Source organism: Staurois parvus, unplaced genomic scaffold (assembly GCF_062004578.1).
Source record: "Staurois parvus isolate SC_StPar_1 unplaced genomic scaffold, SC_StPar_1.0 ptg000152l, whole genome shotgun sequence".
NCBI lineage: Eukaryota > Metazoa > Chordata > Amphibia > Anura > Ranidae > Staurois > Staurois parvus.
This window is the reverse complement of record NW_028317948.1, coordinates 2,968,521-2,983,988: the sequence shown is the minus strand read 5'-3', so window position 1 is coordinate 2,983,988 and position 15,468 is coordinate 2,968,521. Positions and strand designations below refer to the sequence as shown.

The 15,468-nt window shown below is 40.7% G+C and overlaps 1 protein-coding gene and 1 long non-coding RNA gene across 2 annotated transcripts in view; both read right to left on the bottom strand.

The window, feature by feature from the left end:
- OTOA (otoancorin) overlaps positions 1–3,489 on the bottom strand; it is a 112,843-nt gene extending 109,354 nt beyond the window's left edge. The window contains exon 1 of the mRNA XM_089674777.1: positions 3,346–3,489. Within this exon, the coding sequence (XP_089530903.1) occupies positions 3,346–3,489 (144 nt within the window). The remainder of the gene's footprint in view (positions 1–3,345) is intronic.
- Positions 3,490–12,390: 8,901 nt separating this feature from the next.
- The window catches only part of LOC149463786 (uncharacterized), a 29,594-nt gene continuing 26,516 nt past the window's right edge, over positions 12,391–15,468 (bottom strand). Inside the window, exon 4 of the long non-coding RNA XR_016312391.1 lies at positions 12,391–12,418. This is a non-coding gene — a long non-coding RNA (uncharacterized LOC149463786). The remainder of the gene's footprint in view (positions 12,419–15,468) is intronic.

Genomic DNA, 15,468 nt, shown 5'->3' with positions numbered 1-15,468 from the left:
CTCTCAGATGAGTAAACACTGACAACAATGATCTTTTTAGCTGTTTGCAAGGGGGAAGTCTTCCAAAGTACTTCAAATGTAAGGACCATTCTTCCTACTGACCAACACTCCAATGTACCACAAGCTTAAAACTGGCCATAGATGGACTGGAATGCGACCAGTTCAACATGGACTGGTCAAATTTCAATCTAACTATGGCTGTTCCCATTCCACAGAAGTTGAACTAATAATCAATTTTGTTCGAACCAGCTTGTTGGAAAATTTTCCTTTGATCTGTGCTGGAGCAGATTGGCTGATCAGCTTATTTTGACAGCAGAGGAGTCCCCCTGTAAGAATACAATAGCATAGTGGGGAGCATTCCTCCATCCACCCAGCTTGTGTGGATGAGGGAATCTGTTCAGTTTTTTTTATCCGCCCACTGCCAATCACAAGGGGAGTGGACCTAATGGGGAACTAGTGTCTGAATACTGATCACTGCTCACCGAGCTACAAAAATCCTTGGCTACTGCACTATATATCTGACATCTGTATCACCAGAGAGGAAGTTCAGGTGCACTGTGGATTGTCCTTATGGAAATGCATGTACCTGTTTCCATCTAGCATTGTCAGCCTTGCCTGCTGGACTACACAAGTCCACCTATCCCCTCACTCCTCTTGCCCTACTCAACATGCATACATTGTTGTCTTTCCCAGGGAAGCAATGCTGCTGCCTTGACTCCCAAGAGTGTCCCTACACTCATGCATAGGGTATGGACTCGTAGGAGGTGTAGTTCTTTGGGGCCATGCTAACTTCAATAGAAACTGACCTCCCAGCAGCTGCCCCTGCAAGAATAATACACGCCTGGTGGAAGGGAGCAACAAAAGCAGTTTCTTGCTAAATGAGTAAGGCAAAAGAAAAATATAATGCCATGACATGATCTAGAGGGGGAGAGTGAGGTTTGGGGCAAGTTTAGGTAATCTGGATATACATTTTACCCCCTCCCACCCAGCCAATTATAATAAAATTTTCAGGCGGGAGCACCGCTATCCTGGGTGGACGGCATAAGACGTCCTCTGGGCACGGGCCTCATGCGCACCCTAGGGCCCTTGCAGTGGTGCAGTCTGTCACCAGAAGCAGCGGAAGACAGATCACAATGCAGTCACCAATCACAATGATCACATGTCAAGTGTACACAATCGCTTTCATTCATACTGTACTATTGTGATCTTTGTGATTGGTCACAGTGATGACATGGTACAGACAGGACCAATCACAGCTCACCTGTACCATGTGATAGCTGTGGCCATTTGCAGCTATCACAATTTTACACTATGAGACATGAATGGATGCCATTCATAAAAATGATTGCTTATTACAGTAATCATCACTGTAATAAGCAATCATAGTGTAAAAAACCTCCCCAGAGACCAGTACAGTTTCACTATGGTGACACTGTGCTACTCTGGTCACAGTATGTAAAAAAATTGTGGAAAAAATTGTATTTAATTTCTGAATTTTCAAAAAAAAACTATGACAAAACAAATTACAACTTAAAAAAATGTCATGCCTCATATTAAATATCTTGGATTGTCTACTTTGCAAAAAAAGGGTAATTTGTGGGGTATTTGTACTGTCCTGGCATTTTAGGGCCTCAAGAAATGAGAGAGGCCGTCATTACATCAGGATTGATCAATTTTCAAATATATAATACCACACTTTGTAGACTCTATAACTTTCACACACACTAAATAATATACACTGACTTGTTATTTCTGTCAAAGAAATGTAGCAGAATACATGTGGCCTAAACTTATTAAGAAAGTTTTTATTTGCAAAGTGTTTAACAGAAACAAAAAAAAATGTGGGTTTTTTTTTCAAACTTTTTGGTATTTTTTACATTTATTTAGCAAAAAAAAAACTCAGTGGTGATTCAATATCACCAAAAGAAAGTTCTATCTACATCAAAAAAATAATTAAAATTTTATTTGGGTACAGTGTTACATGACAGCGCTGAAATCTGAAAATAGGCCTGGGCAGGAAGGGTGTTAAAGTGTCAAGTACTGAAGTGGTTAAAGAGAACCTGACATCTTTTTAAAGTTGGTACATTAGGTTTTAGCACATTTGCTGATTGTAGAACTATAAGTCTGAGGGGCTTATCAGAGAGATTACAGCATCCATACAGAGAACAAGGGTCCCCTGGCAGGGGACAGACATTTCTACTCAGGCTGTAACAAAGGATAAAGTTAGGCGCATGGAACACTGGCGTAAAAGTATAAAAATTCAAAGTCCTGTAGACTAAATAAAAATAACATATCATAAGTCTGTCAATCCACTGAGGGCAAGCTGTGTTTGAGAGCAGAAGCTGGCTCTGGATAATGTAAAAAATGGAGAAAGCAAAAACAGCACCTCTAAGTGCAGACTCTCCACAAAAAATTATTGTTCACAAAAATTGGCAACTCATGTAAAATAAGAAGCCTCTATTCTGATTTTAACATGTGAGTCTCCAATTTTTGTGAACAATCAATTTTACGAAAAGTCTACACTTGGAGGCGCTGTTTTTGCTTTCTCCATTGTCTACTCAGGCTGTGGCTGCTTTAGAAAGAAAGTGAACTATAAAGCCTTGAAGATTTGTCATTTTGATGCACCTGGAATGTATTTAGCTGATGGAAACTGAAGGCTCATTTGGACTTTAAATCTTTGCTCTCTGAAGGAGTTCCAAATGTCACTCCTGCCTGACCCTTCAGAGTATGTATGACAGTGCGTCCCCCATTGGGCAATGCAGGATACAGTGATGTAGGGTTCAGCGGGAGGAACCACAGCTCTTACCATGGGTCACACTATCTGACACACCTGGATGTATCAGATAGCTGAAAACGCTTCTTCTTCATCAACAGCCGTATATGATGCGATAAAACTGAACAATCAATGTCCAATTCAACAAAATGTTTGAATCAGACATCAATCAAGTGAGACAAAAATGGTGCGGCCAAATGATCAGCAACACATAGTGATGGTTTTGATCGACCCATGTTGACTAGTTGTTTTGGGAAAATATTGATCATATAGGTTCACTAGCGATCATTCTAAATATAAGGGTACAAAAACGCCATCAATTGATCCTGTACAGTTGATTTTTTTTTCTAACTAATTGACTTAGATTGATCAAGACCACCACTATCCGTCACTCATCAGTCATGTCATTTTTTTTTCTTGCTCAATCAATGTCCGATTCAATCGTTTTGTTATATCGAACATCAATTGTTCAGATTTATTACACTGTTTATGGCACAGATCTTCCCTCAGACACATTGATGAAGGAGAGCATCATTTGTAGTTCAGTAAGTGAGCACTATGTTTTCACATACCTCAGTAAAGTCTTCTTTCTTCCCTGTGAGCAGATATTTCATAGCAAGAGGAAATAACTGGTGATCAAGTTGTTGTAGTTCAGACAGAAGGTATTCTGGGTCTCCAGTGATTTGCGTGATGTAATTCTTTATAGAAAGCTTCATTAAAAGAAGAGTAATACCGTTTATACAGGTTCTTGCTTTTCAATGTGGTCATAGTGAAACAAGACTGATAATTTACCGTATCTTTCATCAGCCTAGAATGTTGTTTTTATGGATGTTTTGTTCTTTATACTTGAACACTTGAAGGACGCCACTGCCTTGTGTTTTATGGGCAACTTTAACTCGTTTTTGAAGTGGCACTAATAATTTCATGCTAAAACATGCTAAAAGAAGTTCATGTACCAAATTTTGGACATGAGCCAAGCCTGTTTTGCATAGCATGCTTTATTCGTGTTTTGTTGCTTGAAAAATGCATGGCAAAACTTTTGCCTGTTATACTGACGTCACGCCGCCACGTCCTCACGGAGGTCCGGCGGCCATCTTTGAGAGTGTAATTTTGCCATTTTGTTTCCCACGTGGATGTTTTCTATGAATTTAATAAATTAATTACTGCACCATAAGCGCTCCTTTTTTGTGGCTTGTTTTGCGAGCTATTCCCTTTAAGGTGGGCTGTGTTTGCTGGGTTTTTTTGCCTACGGTGGAAAGGTCTGCTGGAGTCATTCCTTAATACAGCATGAGGCCAGTGTTATTCATTTCCATACTGTGAGCATTTCAGTGGACGATTCTTACCTGTGGAGCAGTTTGTCATATTTCAATGAGCATTTAATATGCGCTTCTGGTGAGTGCATTCATGAGAAGTAATTTATCACGGAGTCGTTTTTCACCTTCTATCATGGATTTATTGGACTTTTTATTTGAGATTTGTGCTTGGATGATTTTATTCAGCACATATGTTGGACTATTCACTACTGTCACTAATAACATTGTTTTTGCCGTCGCTAAGCGTGACACATATGAACTATTATTCACTATAGCACCACATTCACAGCGCCTCACATACATTTTTCATTGTGTATTGTCACCATTGTGACTAAATTTATTAGCATTTTGCCTGTTATCAACATTTTATAAAGCGCTGCATTTTACATTTTACAAAACCTTTGGCTGCTACCTGCATTTGGGGGTGCCAAATGAAATAATGGCACTGCAAGCGCAATACGTGTTGTAGTGCGTTTATTGCACGTTTATCTTGCTTGTTTCTGCCCGCGTTTCTGCTACGCTCAAGTGTGAACAGGGCCTTATGCTGAATGCAACACACATGACAGTAACAGCCCCCCAACTACTATGTATTTTATTATTTATTTGTCACATTGTTACATTTTTGTTGTGTCATGACATCATGGAGTACAATCAGAAATAATATTTTGTCACTACAGGGTACAACTTTCTCGATTAGCCTCCTTGCTGCATATTTGCAAGTACAGAAGCATTGATTGTAATTTGTATTACAGGATGTACATATTGTCACCTGAACTGGCAAGTTTCTGTACATTTTACAGTAACACCTATACTTTTTCAGTTCGGTCTGTGCAATTAGGCTTTCATAGATTTGCATCTGTTTAGAAGTTGATCACAATTAATTTCTTCCTCCAACAATTTTTTTAGCAACAATAAAAACAGAGCTTCAGTCACAAGTTAAAAATTAACAGCTCATTAAAAAATAAAATCTTTTGCTGCAATACTCACCTTCAATCTGCTGTCAGCTGTCCTTCACATTCCTTTTTATCTGCCAGTAGATGGCCTCTGTCTTTCAAACTGAATGATGGCCAGCATCATTCAACCTGCTTCCTCTGAACTCAGGCTGTCATGGACCCCCTGAACACTGGGCAGCAGAGAGGAAAAGCACAGTCATGAGCTCATCTTTCAGTTGCTGTTCTTTCTATCAGCATGCTTTTTGTCATCCCTTGTGCTGCTTCTTCCTTTCTCTTTCTGAACTCACTTGTACAACAGCTGTAAAGCAGGCCTTAGCTGGAGAGAATTTCGAATGGAAATTCTTAGGAAAAGACTTGGGAAAAGTGTATTGAAATTCTCAGAACATTTGAATATTGTTGAAAAGACTTTGTTTATGCTTAACATTTGATCTTGGAATGAGTGGACTTTACTGTACGAAAACCGCATAAGCTGTTGGAAATCCATTCGTTCGAGAAAAAATTTCCAATCTACTCCTTTGAATTTTTTCATCACTGTGGTTAAAAACAAACATCAATTTGACCCACTGATGATTGGAAAAACAAACTTTCTTAGAACATTCTTTTCCTAATTTTGTTCAAAAGTCTACCTATCTATCGCCAGCTTAAGAATCTAATATCAAGGCAATTTTGAGGGCATACATTGCTTGCATTTAAATAACAGGTTTAAGTATGTATTTATGGACAACATTCATTTGTGTCTAAATGCCTAGCGTTTAGCTTTGAATATATTGCTTCACGTACTGTGCATCCTTCTATAGATGTTCAGATGGAAACCAACAGTATCACTCCAAATGGGGCAGCACAGTGGCTAAGTGGTTAGCACTTCTGCCTACCAGTACTAGGGTCATTGGCTCAAATCCCAACCACGGCACCACCTGCCTGGAGTTTGCATGTTCTCCCTGTGCCTGCGTGGGTTTCCTCCAGGTACTCTGGTTTCCTCCCACACTCCAAAGACATGCTGGTAGGTTAATTGGCTCCTGTCTAAAATTGGCCCTAGTATGTGTATGTATGAATGTAAGTTAGGGACCTTAGATTGTACACCCCGAGGGTTAGGGACTGATGTGAATGTACAATATATAGATGTAAACGGTGCGTAAATTGACAGCTCTATATAAGTACCTGTAATAAATAAAAAATAAATAAATGAGAAACACTGTGATAGCATGTAAAGTCCTAAAAAAGAAATAAGAAGGAGCTGCGCTCTTCTGAAACTAACTATCCAGAAATTCAGAAAGTCAGAGTGTACGTTACTTGTATTGATCTTCAAAAAGCTGTTGGTACTTTGGGGTTACCTGAAGATCTTCAATTTCTTGCAGATATTTTAAATACAGGTAAACTTTTATTTTGTCTTTCAGATCAGATGTCCAGGTATTGGGGCTACAAAGGGAGAGCTAAAGTGAGCTTTCTGTAAAGTAAGTGATTATATACAACATTTATAATTTACATGCATTCAATAAACGCAAGTTAAAATGTTACTAATTACTAAACCCACAACATTAAAATTAGTCTCTATATGCAGTAAAGCACACTTGATATACTCACTGTGGAACCTGAGAAAGGGTATTTAGCAGTTTATATTTACTGAAATAATTGTATTTCCATGTTGTGTGTACTATGGGAGATTAGATATATTAAATGCAGGGTCCTGGGTTTATTAACACTTTAAAGTCAAATTGCATCCACAACAGTCTTTGAATAATGGGCAGAGAGAACATCTAGGACATCTTTATTGTTGCCTATGTCCCCATTTGGAAGATCTCTTCACACACCTTGTTTCTTTGACAGCTGGCAGATGGAGAAGGAAGTAATGGATAATCTTACCACTTCCTATCCGTTTGACAGATGTCAGGCAGCACAAGGAGTGAGGGAACCCCCTCTCCACAATAGGGGCACAGAAAAAAATAGGGGAAAAAATCCACTGGTACAAAATGGAAGGTTTAGAACTTCTATCTCTCACTGTCAAGTCCCACTCATTTAATGACTGTCAGAACAGGAAGAGGATCTTCTGTATGGGGACACTAGGACATCTAACGGTGAACAGAAAAATCCCGCAATGGGAACACAAGACACCTGTCCTTGGTATTAAATATTTGATATTCCCGGATTTCTAACAATATAATTTCTAATAATCCTATACCCACAGTTTATCCAGAGAAAGGCAAAAAACCCAGCAAAGCATGATCCAATTTGCTCCTGCTTGGAAAAAGTTCCAACTCTTGAGGGAATCCTGCTTTAACACCGGCAGCACATCTTTGCTTTGGACTGGGTTCCTGACAATGACATTACTGGACAATGCCTCTGCAATGAGTGTCGGCATCAATGGAGCATACAACCTTGTGGCCACGCAGGAGCACAATTGGGAGATAATTATGTTAGCCCATAACAGGAAGTGCCTAAACACAGACCTTCATGGCAGGATCATTAGGTAGTATTTTAATGAAAGATGCAGAATTATTGCAAATTACTTTTTAAATTACATGAACTCCAGGTTTGAACTTGCATACTACATACTATGCAACTGCATAATTACAGCTTGAACCAATGTAAGTGTGTATATTCCATACCTGTTGGCAGGGCTGCTGTTAGAAACCACGAGGCCCCATTCAGCCAATCTAACAGGGCCCCCTCCCCCGCAACAAAAACACAGCATACTATGCTTGAGTTATGAATGAACATAGTGAGTGATCAGTACCGATCACTCATTGTGTTCATTCAGGAAAGGAAGAGGCTGGAAAATGTGACATATTTACTGGACCCTTCCCCCACTCTCCATCCTGAAGGATCCTATTGTGTGCTTGCAGCTGCTAGTGGTAAGGAGAGGAGGGAAGCTGGCAGCACTGGGGGGGTGGGCTGCAGGGAGACACATACAGGGCACTGGGAGGGTTTGGGGAGTGTGTGTGTGGGGGGGTAAACTCCGCCCATTCTGCTTTAGGCTCCAACTCTTTGTATTAGAGCTCCACCTCAGTAGTTGGTCAGAGACTGCAGACAGGATACAGGAGAAGGTTAGAGACTGCAGACAGGATGCAGAAGAAGGTCAGAGACTGCAAACAGGATACAGAAGATGATCAGGTTCTGCTAACATACTACAGGAGATGGTCAGAGACTGTGGAGAGGATACAAGAGATGGTCAGAGACTTCAGACAGGATACAGAAGAAAGTCAGAGACTGCAGGCAGGATACAGGAGACAGAGACTGCGGACATAGTACAGGAGACAGTCAAAGACTGTGGACAGGATACAGGGGACAGTCAGAGACTGCGGACAGGATACAGGAGAAGGTCAGGGACTGCAGACAGGATACAGGAGATGATCAGAGTCTTCTAACATACTACAGGAGATGGTCAGAGACTGTGGACAGGATACAGGAGACGGTCAGAGACTGCGGACATAGTACAGGAGACAGTCAGAGACTGTGGACAGAGTACAGGAGACAGTCAGAGACTGTGGACAGGATACAGGAGACAGTCAGACTGTGCACATAGTACAGGAGACAGTCGGAGACTGTGGACATAGTATAGGAGACAGTTAGAGACTGCGAACAGGAGACAGTCAGAGACTGCGGACAGGATCCAAGAGACAGTCATAGACCGCGGACAGGATACAGGAGATGGTCAGAGACCGTGGACCGGCCGGAGAGACCTGGTCTGTACCAAGCACTATGGATGACTGGTTTGCCCGACACAAATTAGATGGGTGCTGCACAACTTGTTAGACTTTGAAGCCACTCAGAGTTAACAGGACTCATTCCAGTGCTGGCACCATGTCCAATAATTCACAATATAAAATGCAACAAAGTCATTTCACACTTGCCAACATTTTCTAGTCTACATCGAGCTTTCACCAATATAGTTACCAACCAGCACCTTGGAGAAGACTCACATACTGCACCTCCTAGTAAAATGAGTAGAACCTGTAGATCTTCATAGACATTGTGCCCTTTATTGGGCATGGATGACAGGTTCTCTGTCTCCTCGCCTGTCCTCGCCCGAACACAGCCGAATCCGCCCCCCCCCCCCCGAGCAAACACGAGCTCGCCCCCCCCCCTGCCCGAGGACACACAAATAAGCCCCCCTCTTGCCCAAGCACAAACAAGCTTGCCCCCCGCCTGAACACACACAAGCAAGCCCCTCTGCCCCAGCACAGCCCTTTGTAGCGACGTCATTTGTCCCTTCTGCCTGAAAAATGCTACCTAAGGCAGATGCCTTGTTTGCCTCATGTTAGCTAGAAAATGCTGTAGTAGTCGGTGCTACTACAGTGATCTCCACTGATCTAAGTAAACTTAGATAGCTATCAATGAATATAACTACAAGGACAATACCTTAGGAAAGGTATTTGTGGTCATTTACTTGTGTGTGCCATAACTTTCATTATCCCCAGGACAGGAATTCTTGTGTCACAAGCAAACTTTTAGGGGCCTATTTATAAAGCAGTGGATGTGACTTTCACCAAACATTCACTGATGTTAAATCAATCACTGCCATTTAGCCCTGGTTCACACTGATGCGGTGCAGAATTTGCAGTGTTTTTTGTGTGAATTCCGCACCACATCAGAATCGCACCCCGTTCATGCGAACTGCTGCGGGTGTGTATGTTAACACTCTGAAAGCGGATCGCAAAATGCCGTGCAATGTGCAGAATCGGATCGCATAGGCGTGAATACCCATGCAATACGATTGTAGTGCGGACCAAAAAAAAGGGACCTGCGGTGTGAATAGAGCCATACAAAACGTATGGTTCTGAATGCGCCGCATACAAATCACATGTGATTTCCATAGGAATGCAGTGCAGTTCCTGTGCGTATCACATGCGATATACTGCACCGCATATACTATATGTGAACCCAGGATCCAAACACCTGAAAGATTCATCTGCAGTTAATGTTTGGTTAATATCAGATGCTTTATAAATACACCCTTTCTTGAAATGTAACAGATTGCTAACATTTCTGTACATAGAACCAAAATAAATGCACAAACAGATAAGAAGTTATTTATAATTGAATTTTGTGTTTTGAATTAGGAGTTACTTATTGAAAAATAGAAACATTGGATCCTCTGTTTAGTTCTTTAAACTACACAAGTGGGAGGATTATATAATCAATAAAATAAATATACAGTAATTCATTTGTTTGTATATATTATACTTCCCATACAATACCATACCCAATATATATATATATATATACACACACACACACACAGTTGTGTTCAAAATAATAGCAGTCAGACATCACTAACCTGATCAGTCACTGTTTTTAGTAGAAATGATAATTCTACATGGCAAATAATTTACTAGCAGGTGTAGTAGAGTAAAAGAAATCCAACAGACCCAACAGTCATGACATGCTTGCTGCTGATTCTGTGTAATTGAACCACTAATTGAAAGGAGCATGTTCAAAATAATAGCAGTGTATAGTTCTATTAGTGAGGTCATTCATTCTTTGAAAAACAGGTGGCAATTATTGCCCTTATTTAAGGAAGGAAGGCAGCAAATGTTGTACATGCTGGTTACAGTGCATTTCTCTCTGAAATTCTGAGGAAAATGGGTCGTTCCAGACATTGTTCAGAACAGCGTACCTTGATTAAAAAGTTGATTGGAGAGGGGAAAACATATAAAGAAGTGCAGAAAATGATAGGCTGCTCAGCTAAAATGATTGCAAATGCTTTAAAATGGCAACCAAAACCTGAAAGACGTGGAAGAAAGTGAAAAACTACCATTCGAATGGATAGAAGAATAGCCAAAATGGCAAGGACTCAGCCAACAGTCAGCTCCAGGAAGATCTAAGAATCAAAGATCAAAGAAGGTCTAAAGTTACCTGTGAGTACTGTTACAATTAGAAGACGCCTATGTGAAGCCAAGCTATCTGCAAGAAGCCCCCGCAAAGTCCCACTGTTGAAAAAAAGACGTGCTGAAGAGGTTACAATTTGCCAAAGAGCACATTGACTGGCCTAAAGAGAAATGGACATTTTGTGGACTGATGAAAGGAAGATTCTTCTTTTTGGGTCTAGTGGCCGGAGACAGTTTGTCAGACGACCCCCAAACACTGAATTCAAGCCACAGTACACTGTGAAGACAGTGAAGCATGGTTGCGCAAGCATCATGATATGGGGATGTTTCTCATACTACGATGTTGGGCCTATTTATCGCATACCAGAGATCATGGATCAGTTTGAATACATTAGAATTCTTGAAGAGGTCATGCTGCCTTATGCTGAAGAGGAAATGCCCTTGAAATGGGTGTTCCAACAAGACAACGATCCCAAACACACCAGTAAATGTGCAACATCTTGGTTCCAGACCAACAAGATTGACGTTATGGAGTGGCCGGCCCAATCCCCGGATCTTAATCCAAAAGAAAACTTGTGGGGTGACATCAAAAATGCAGTTTCTGAGGCAAAACCAAGAAACAGAAAAGAACTGTGGAATGTAGTCCAATCATCCTGGGCTGGAATACCTGTTCACAGGTGCCAGAAGTTGGTTGACTCCATGCAACACAGATGTACAGCAGTTCTCAGAAACACTGGTTATACGACTAAATATTAATTAAGTGATTCAAAGGAAAGCAAAATCTTCAAACATTTTTCAGTTTATCTAGTGAATGTTTGCGTTTGTAAAGAAGAATACAAAAACATTTTTTTTTAACAGTCTAATATTCACTTTTCTTCAATTTTTTTTAGAGGAACAACACAAATTTGATATATTTTTCTTCATGTTTTGATTTGGAATAAAAAGTGTTCCCAATGCATTTATTTGTGTGTATGGAAATAAAAGCTATTAAAAGGATTTTGAGCTTTATTCACTTTTTTCAACACACTGCTATTATTTTGAACACAACTGTATATACAGTGGTACGTTTAGTTTGCAAATCTAATGCGGTTTCCCATAGGAATGCATTGAAAACCAATTAATCCTTTCCGGAGGTCAGAAAGAAAAAGTCTTTTATCTGTTCAAAACTCTTTATAAAGCACAGTTTAAAGACATAAATACTGTACAGGGACATGATTAAAAAATTTCCAGAATGGCTCCAAAACTCGATGCAAAAACACCTCCACACTCGACACCACGTGCTACCCACAGACTCCAGCATGCACTGGGGCGGCGCTCTAAACCTCGCAGGTACAATGCATCCTGGGGAAACTTGCTTCATATTGTGAAAAAAATCATAAACTGAGGCATTATTTTCAGTGGATTTTCATTCGTAAACCAACAGTTACATTAACTGAGGCGTTCATAAATCGAGGTACCACTGTATGTATATATATATATATATATATGTATTTAGATTTAGATTATGTGTATAAGAAAACAATTACCTTTGAAACTGCAGTATGTGAAGGAAACCTGTAACAAAAATCAAGGATATCAGTAACAAATAAAATGCACATCAACTGCATATCAGGTTGTCTTATGAAAGTACTTATGACTCATGTACCTGCTATCCTTGGCACCCAACTGAGACATTTTGCAATGTTCTTCAACAGATTTAGTATGGTAGATGAGGCACAATTTGTCTCAAAACACAAACAAATTAAGAAGTGGTCGGGAGCAAGTGTAATCTGGTAGTAAATTCTTGTTTGTAGCATTTTCCTACAGGTAATCTTATATTAAAGCTTACCTGTCGGTAAAATGAGTATCTACTAAACGTGCAGCATTTAGGAGATATTCTCTCTTTTTTAGAGCCGGCCCATGCTCTCTGAAGGAACAGCATACCTGTGCCGTTCCTTCAGAGTACTGTGCCGTGGCCCAGGAGTGACACCATCACAACCTGGCCTGTCAGAAGGCCGAAGCTCACGAACCCGGAAGGAAGACCAAGTGAAGATGGAAGCTGCTGCAGCGGGGACAGTGCACGTTGGAGGGCTTCGTTTTAAGGTACGTTTTACATAGTGTGTTAGCATGCAATATATACTAGCACATTATGACATTACCTTGCAGGGGACCTTTTTTTTTTCTACTGCTTTAATGTTGTGAGCACCAAAGGAAGGAAATATAGGAATCAAGCAGCAATTCTGTAGTACATGTGTCTTCTTTCTGCTTAATCTGGATTGCTACTCCTCCTTAACCTCCTTACCGGTCTGATTATGTCCATATTTCTGTGCCCAAAGCGGTACATTTTTTGCATGGAAATATGTATTTTTTTATTGTAGGCCTGTAATTTTTAGGAATAACTCACTGAAATCTGTCCGAGCAAGAGTCTAGTAAACATCCCAGGTATGTTACAATTTGAAACACGAAATCATAAATTATAATTTAATAAATAATCATAAAAAATAATAATATAATAATAATAAATTTAATTCAATAATATAATCAAACCAAAAACACTGAAATTTGAAATATAGAGCCAAGTTCGCACATCACTGAGCAAAGTCGCAAAATCGTTTTCAGTGTCTAATGACGAATTTCCCCACGAATCATTATCACTCAATTCTGCAAGTGGTTCTACTTTACTATGGCTGTTCTCTAGCTGGTCTAAAACCACTTTTGACCTAAAGGGATGCTTTTTGGACGCCATGGACATTTCTCAGTTTCCAGGCAGAAAGAACAGTAAAAATGCAGGCAGGGCACAGGACAAAGCACTCGGGACAAAATGTATGTGAAATGCTTTGATACAGTAATGTTTTACTATGTGATTTTAGTGTATTTTGTGAATGTCACTTTTTGTCATTTTCAAATTTCCCGCCGTTCCGTCCCCCGTATGTCCCGACGCTCGCAGGGGACAGAACCCAGAAGACAGATGCCGGCATCCACCGGAGGACATTGCCAGGGACACTGCAGGAGGGACATCGTGGGAGCACAGGACAAGGTAAGTAAAGAACAGATCCCTGAGCAGACCCCCAGTGTATTCCTGAGTGCAGCTTGGGGTTACCACTTTTGGTACTGAAACTTTACCCCGAGCTACACTCAGGAATACCGCCAGGGACGTTAAAGTGAAACTAAACCTAACTTTTGTAAAAGAGCGAGCAGGTAAGTTTTTTATTTCAGAAGAGACATGCTAGGTCTCTCCTGCAATAATACTAACTTACCTGCCTGCTCACAGTGTTGTACCGAATGTACATTGAGCTGCACATGCGCAGCTCTGCATTTATTTCTGATACACTTCACCTGTTCTAGAATGACTGACTCACATAAGGTCGAAAAACCAGCACCCAGGAGAAAATGACTGGTTGGTGGGAGATGTAACCGTCACATTGCTGGAAGGGGGAGGGGAGTATACTGGGGGGTTTAGTTCCACTTTTACATTGTCTTGCTGTTGTCAGGAGAGTCTAGCGCTCCTGCTCCATCACAGCTGCTGGTCTCATTCCAGCATCCTGGTTTTGGCTGTGATACATTCTCCTTGTCTGGCCACGGGCAAGGTTATTGATATGACCAGTCTCTGGGTGCAGACCAAACCTGATTTAGGCCAGCCAAGCCTGCAGTCTCATGCTCATGATAGCGTGTATAGTAGGTGCTCAAACTCCCTGTCTGTCTTGCTCTGCTGTTTGCTGTTTCCTCTGTTTATAACCCTTGAGTAGATATCGACTAATCACTGAAGTCTGCCTGCTTTTTGACTGAGGATTGGTCCCTGACTACTCTGAACTTTGCCTGCCTATCTAGACTATCATTGAACCACTCTGCCTGTCTGCCAACCGCAAGTACCTGTTTCCTGTGCTCAGTTTGTGCTAGCCCTAGCATGGTGGCCAGGCACTATTGTATTGTGTATAAGTCCTGGGGGAAACTAAGTAACAGCAGGCCTGCTTGCCTTATGGGGATATGCTATAAGTGAAAAACACAGAAGCCAGCTATAGTGCCTGACCACCTACATTATGAGTAAGCGTGACAGCTGTGTAACAAATTTGTTAAATCTCTCATTAATAAAGTATAGGTCAGTCAGCTTTTGTTTTGGATACAGTGTGAAAGGTTTAGAACCTTTGTCAGCTTTTTGCTTCCTTAGTTAGAATCTATAGAATTGACAGACCCCAGCACCTGGTGCTTGTAAGAGGGCACTACACCACTACTCATCGAAAAACAAAAAGTATCACTTTAACTTAAAATGGAACTAAATGTAAAATATAAAACACGTCAACAGGCAGGCTTTTTCTTGCAGAACAGGCATGCAATGGGGTTTATTTACTAAAGCTGGAGAATGCAACATCTGTTGCGATTCTGCATATAAACCAATCAGCTTCCAGGTTTTATTGTCAAAGCTTACTTGAACAAGCTGAGGTTAGAAGATGATTGGTTTATATGCAGAAGAAAGCCTGATTTTGCACTCTCCAGCTTTAGCAAATAAACCCCAATGTCTCTTCTGCATTATAGTACACTTACCTACCTATTTGCAACCCTCAGTGGAACGTACCTTCGGCTAGAATGAAGATGACTATATAGTCATCTCAGTGCTAGCAGCGTGGTTG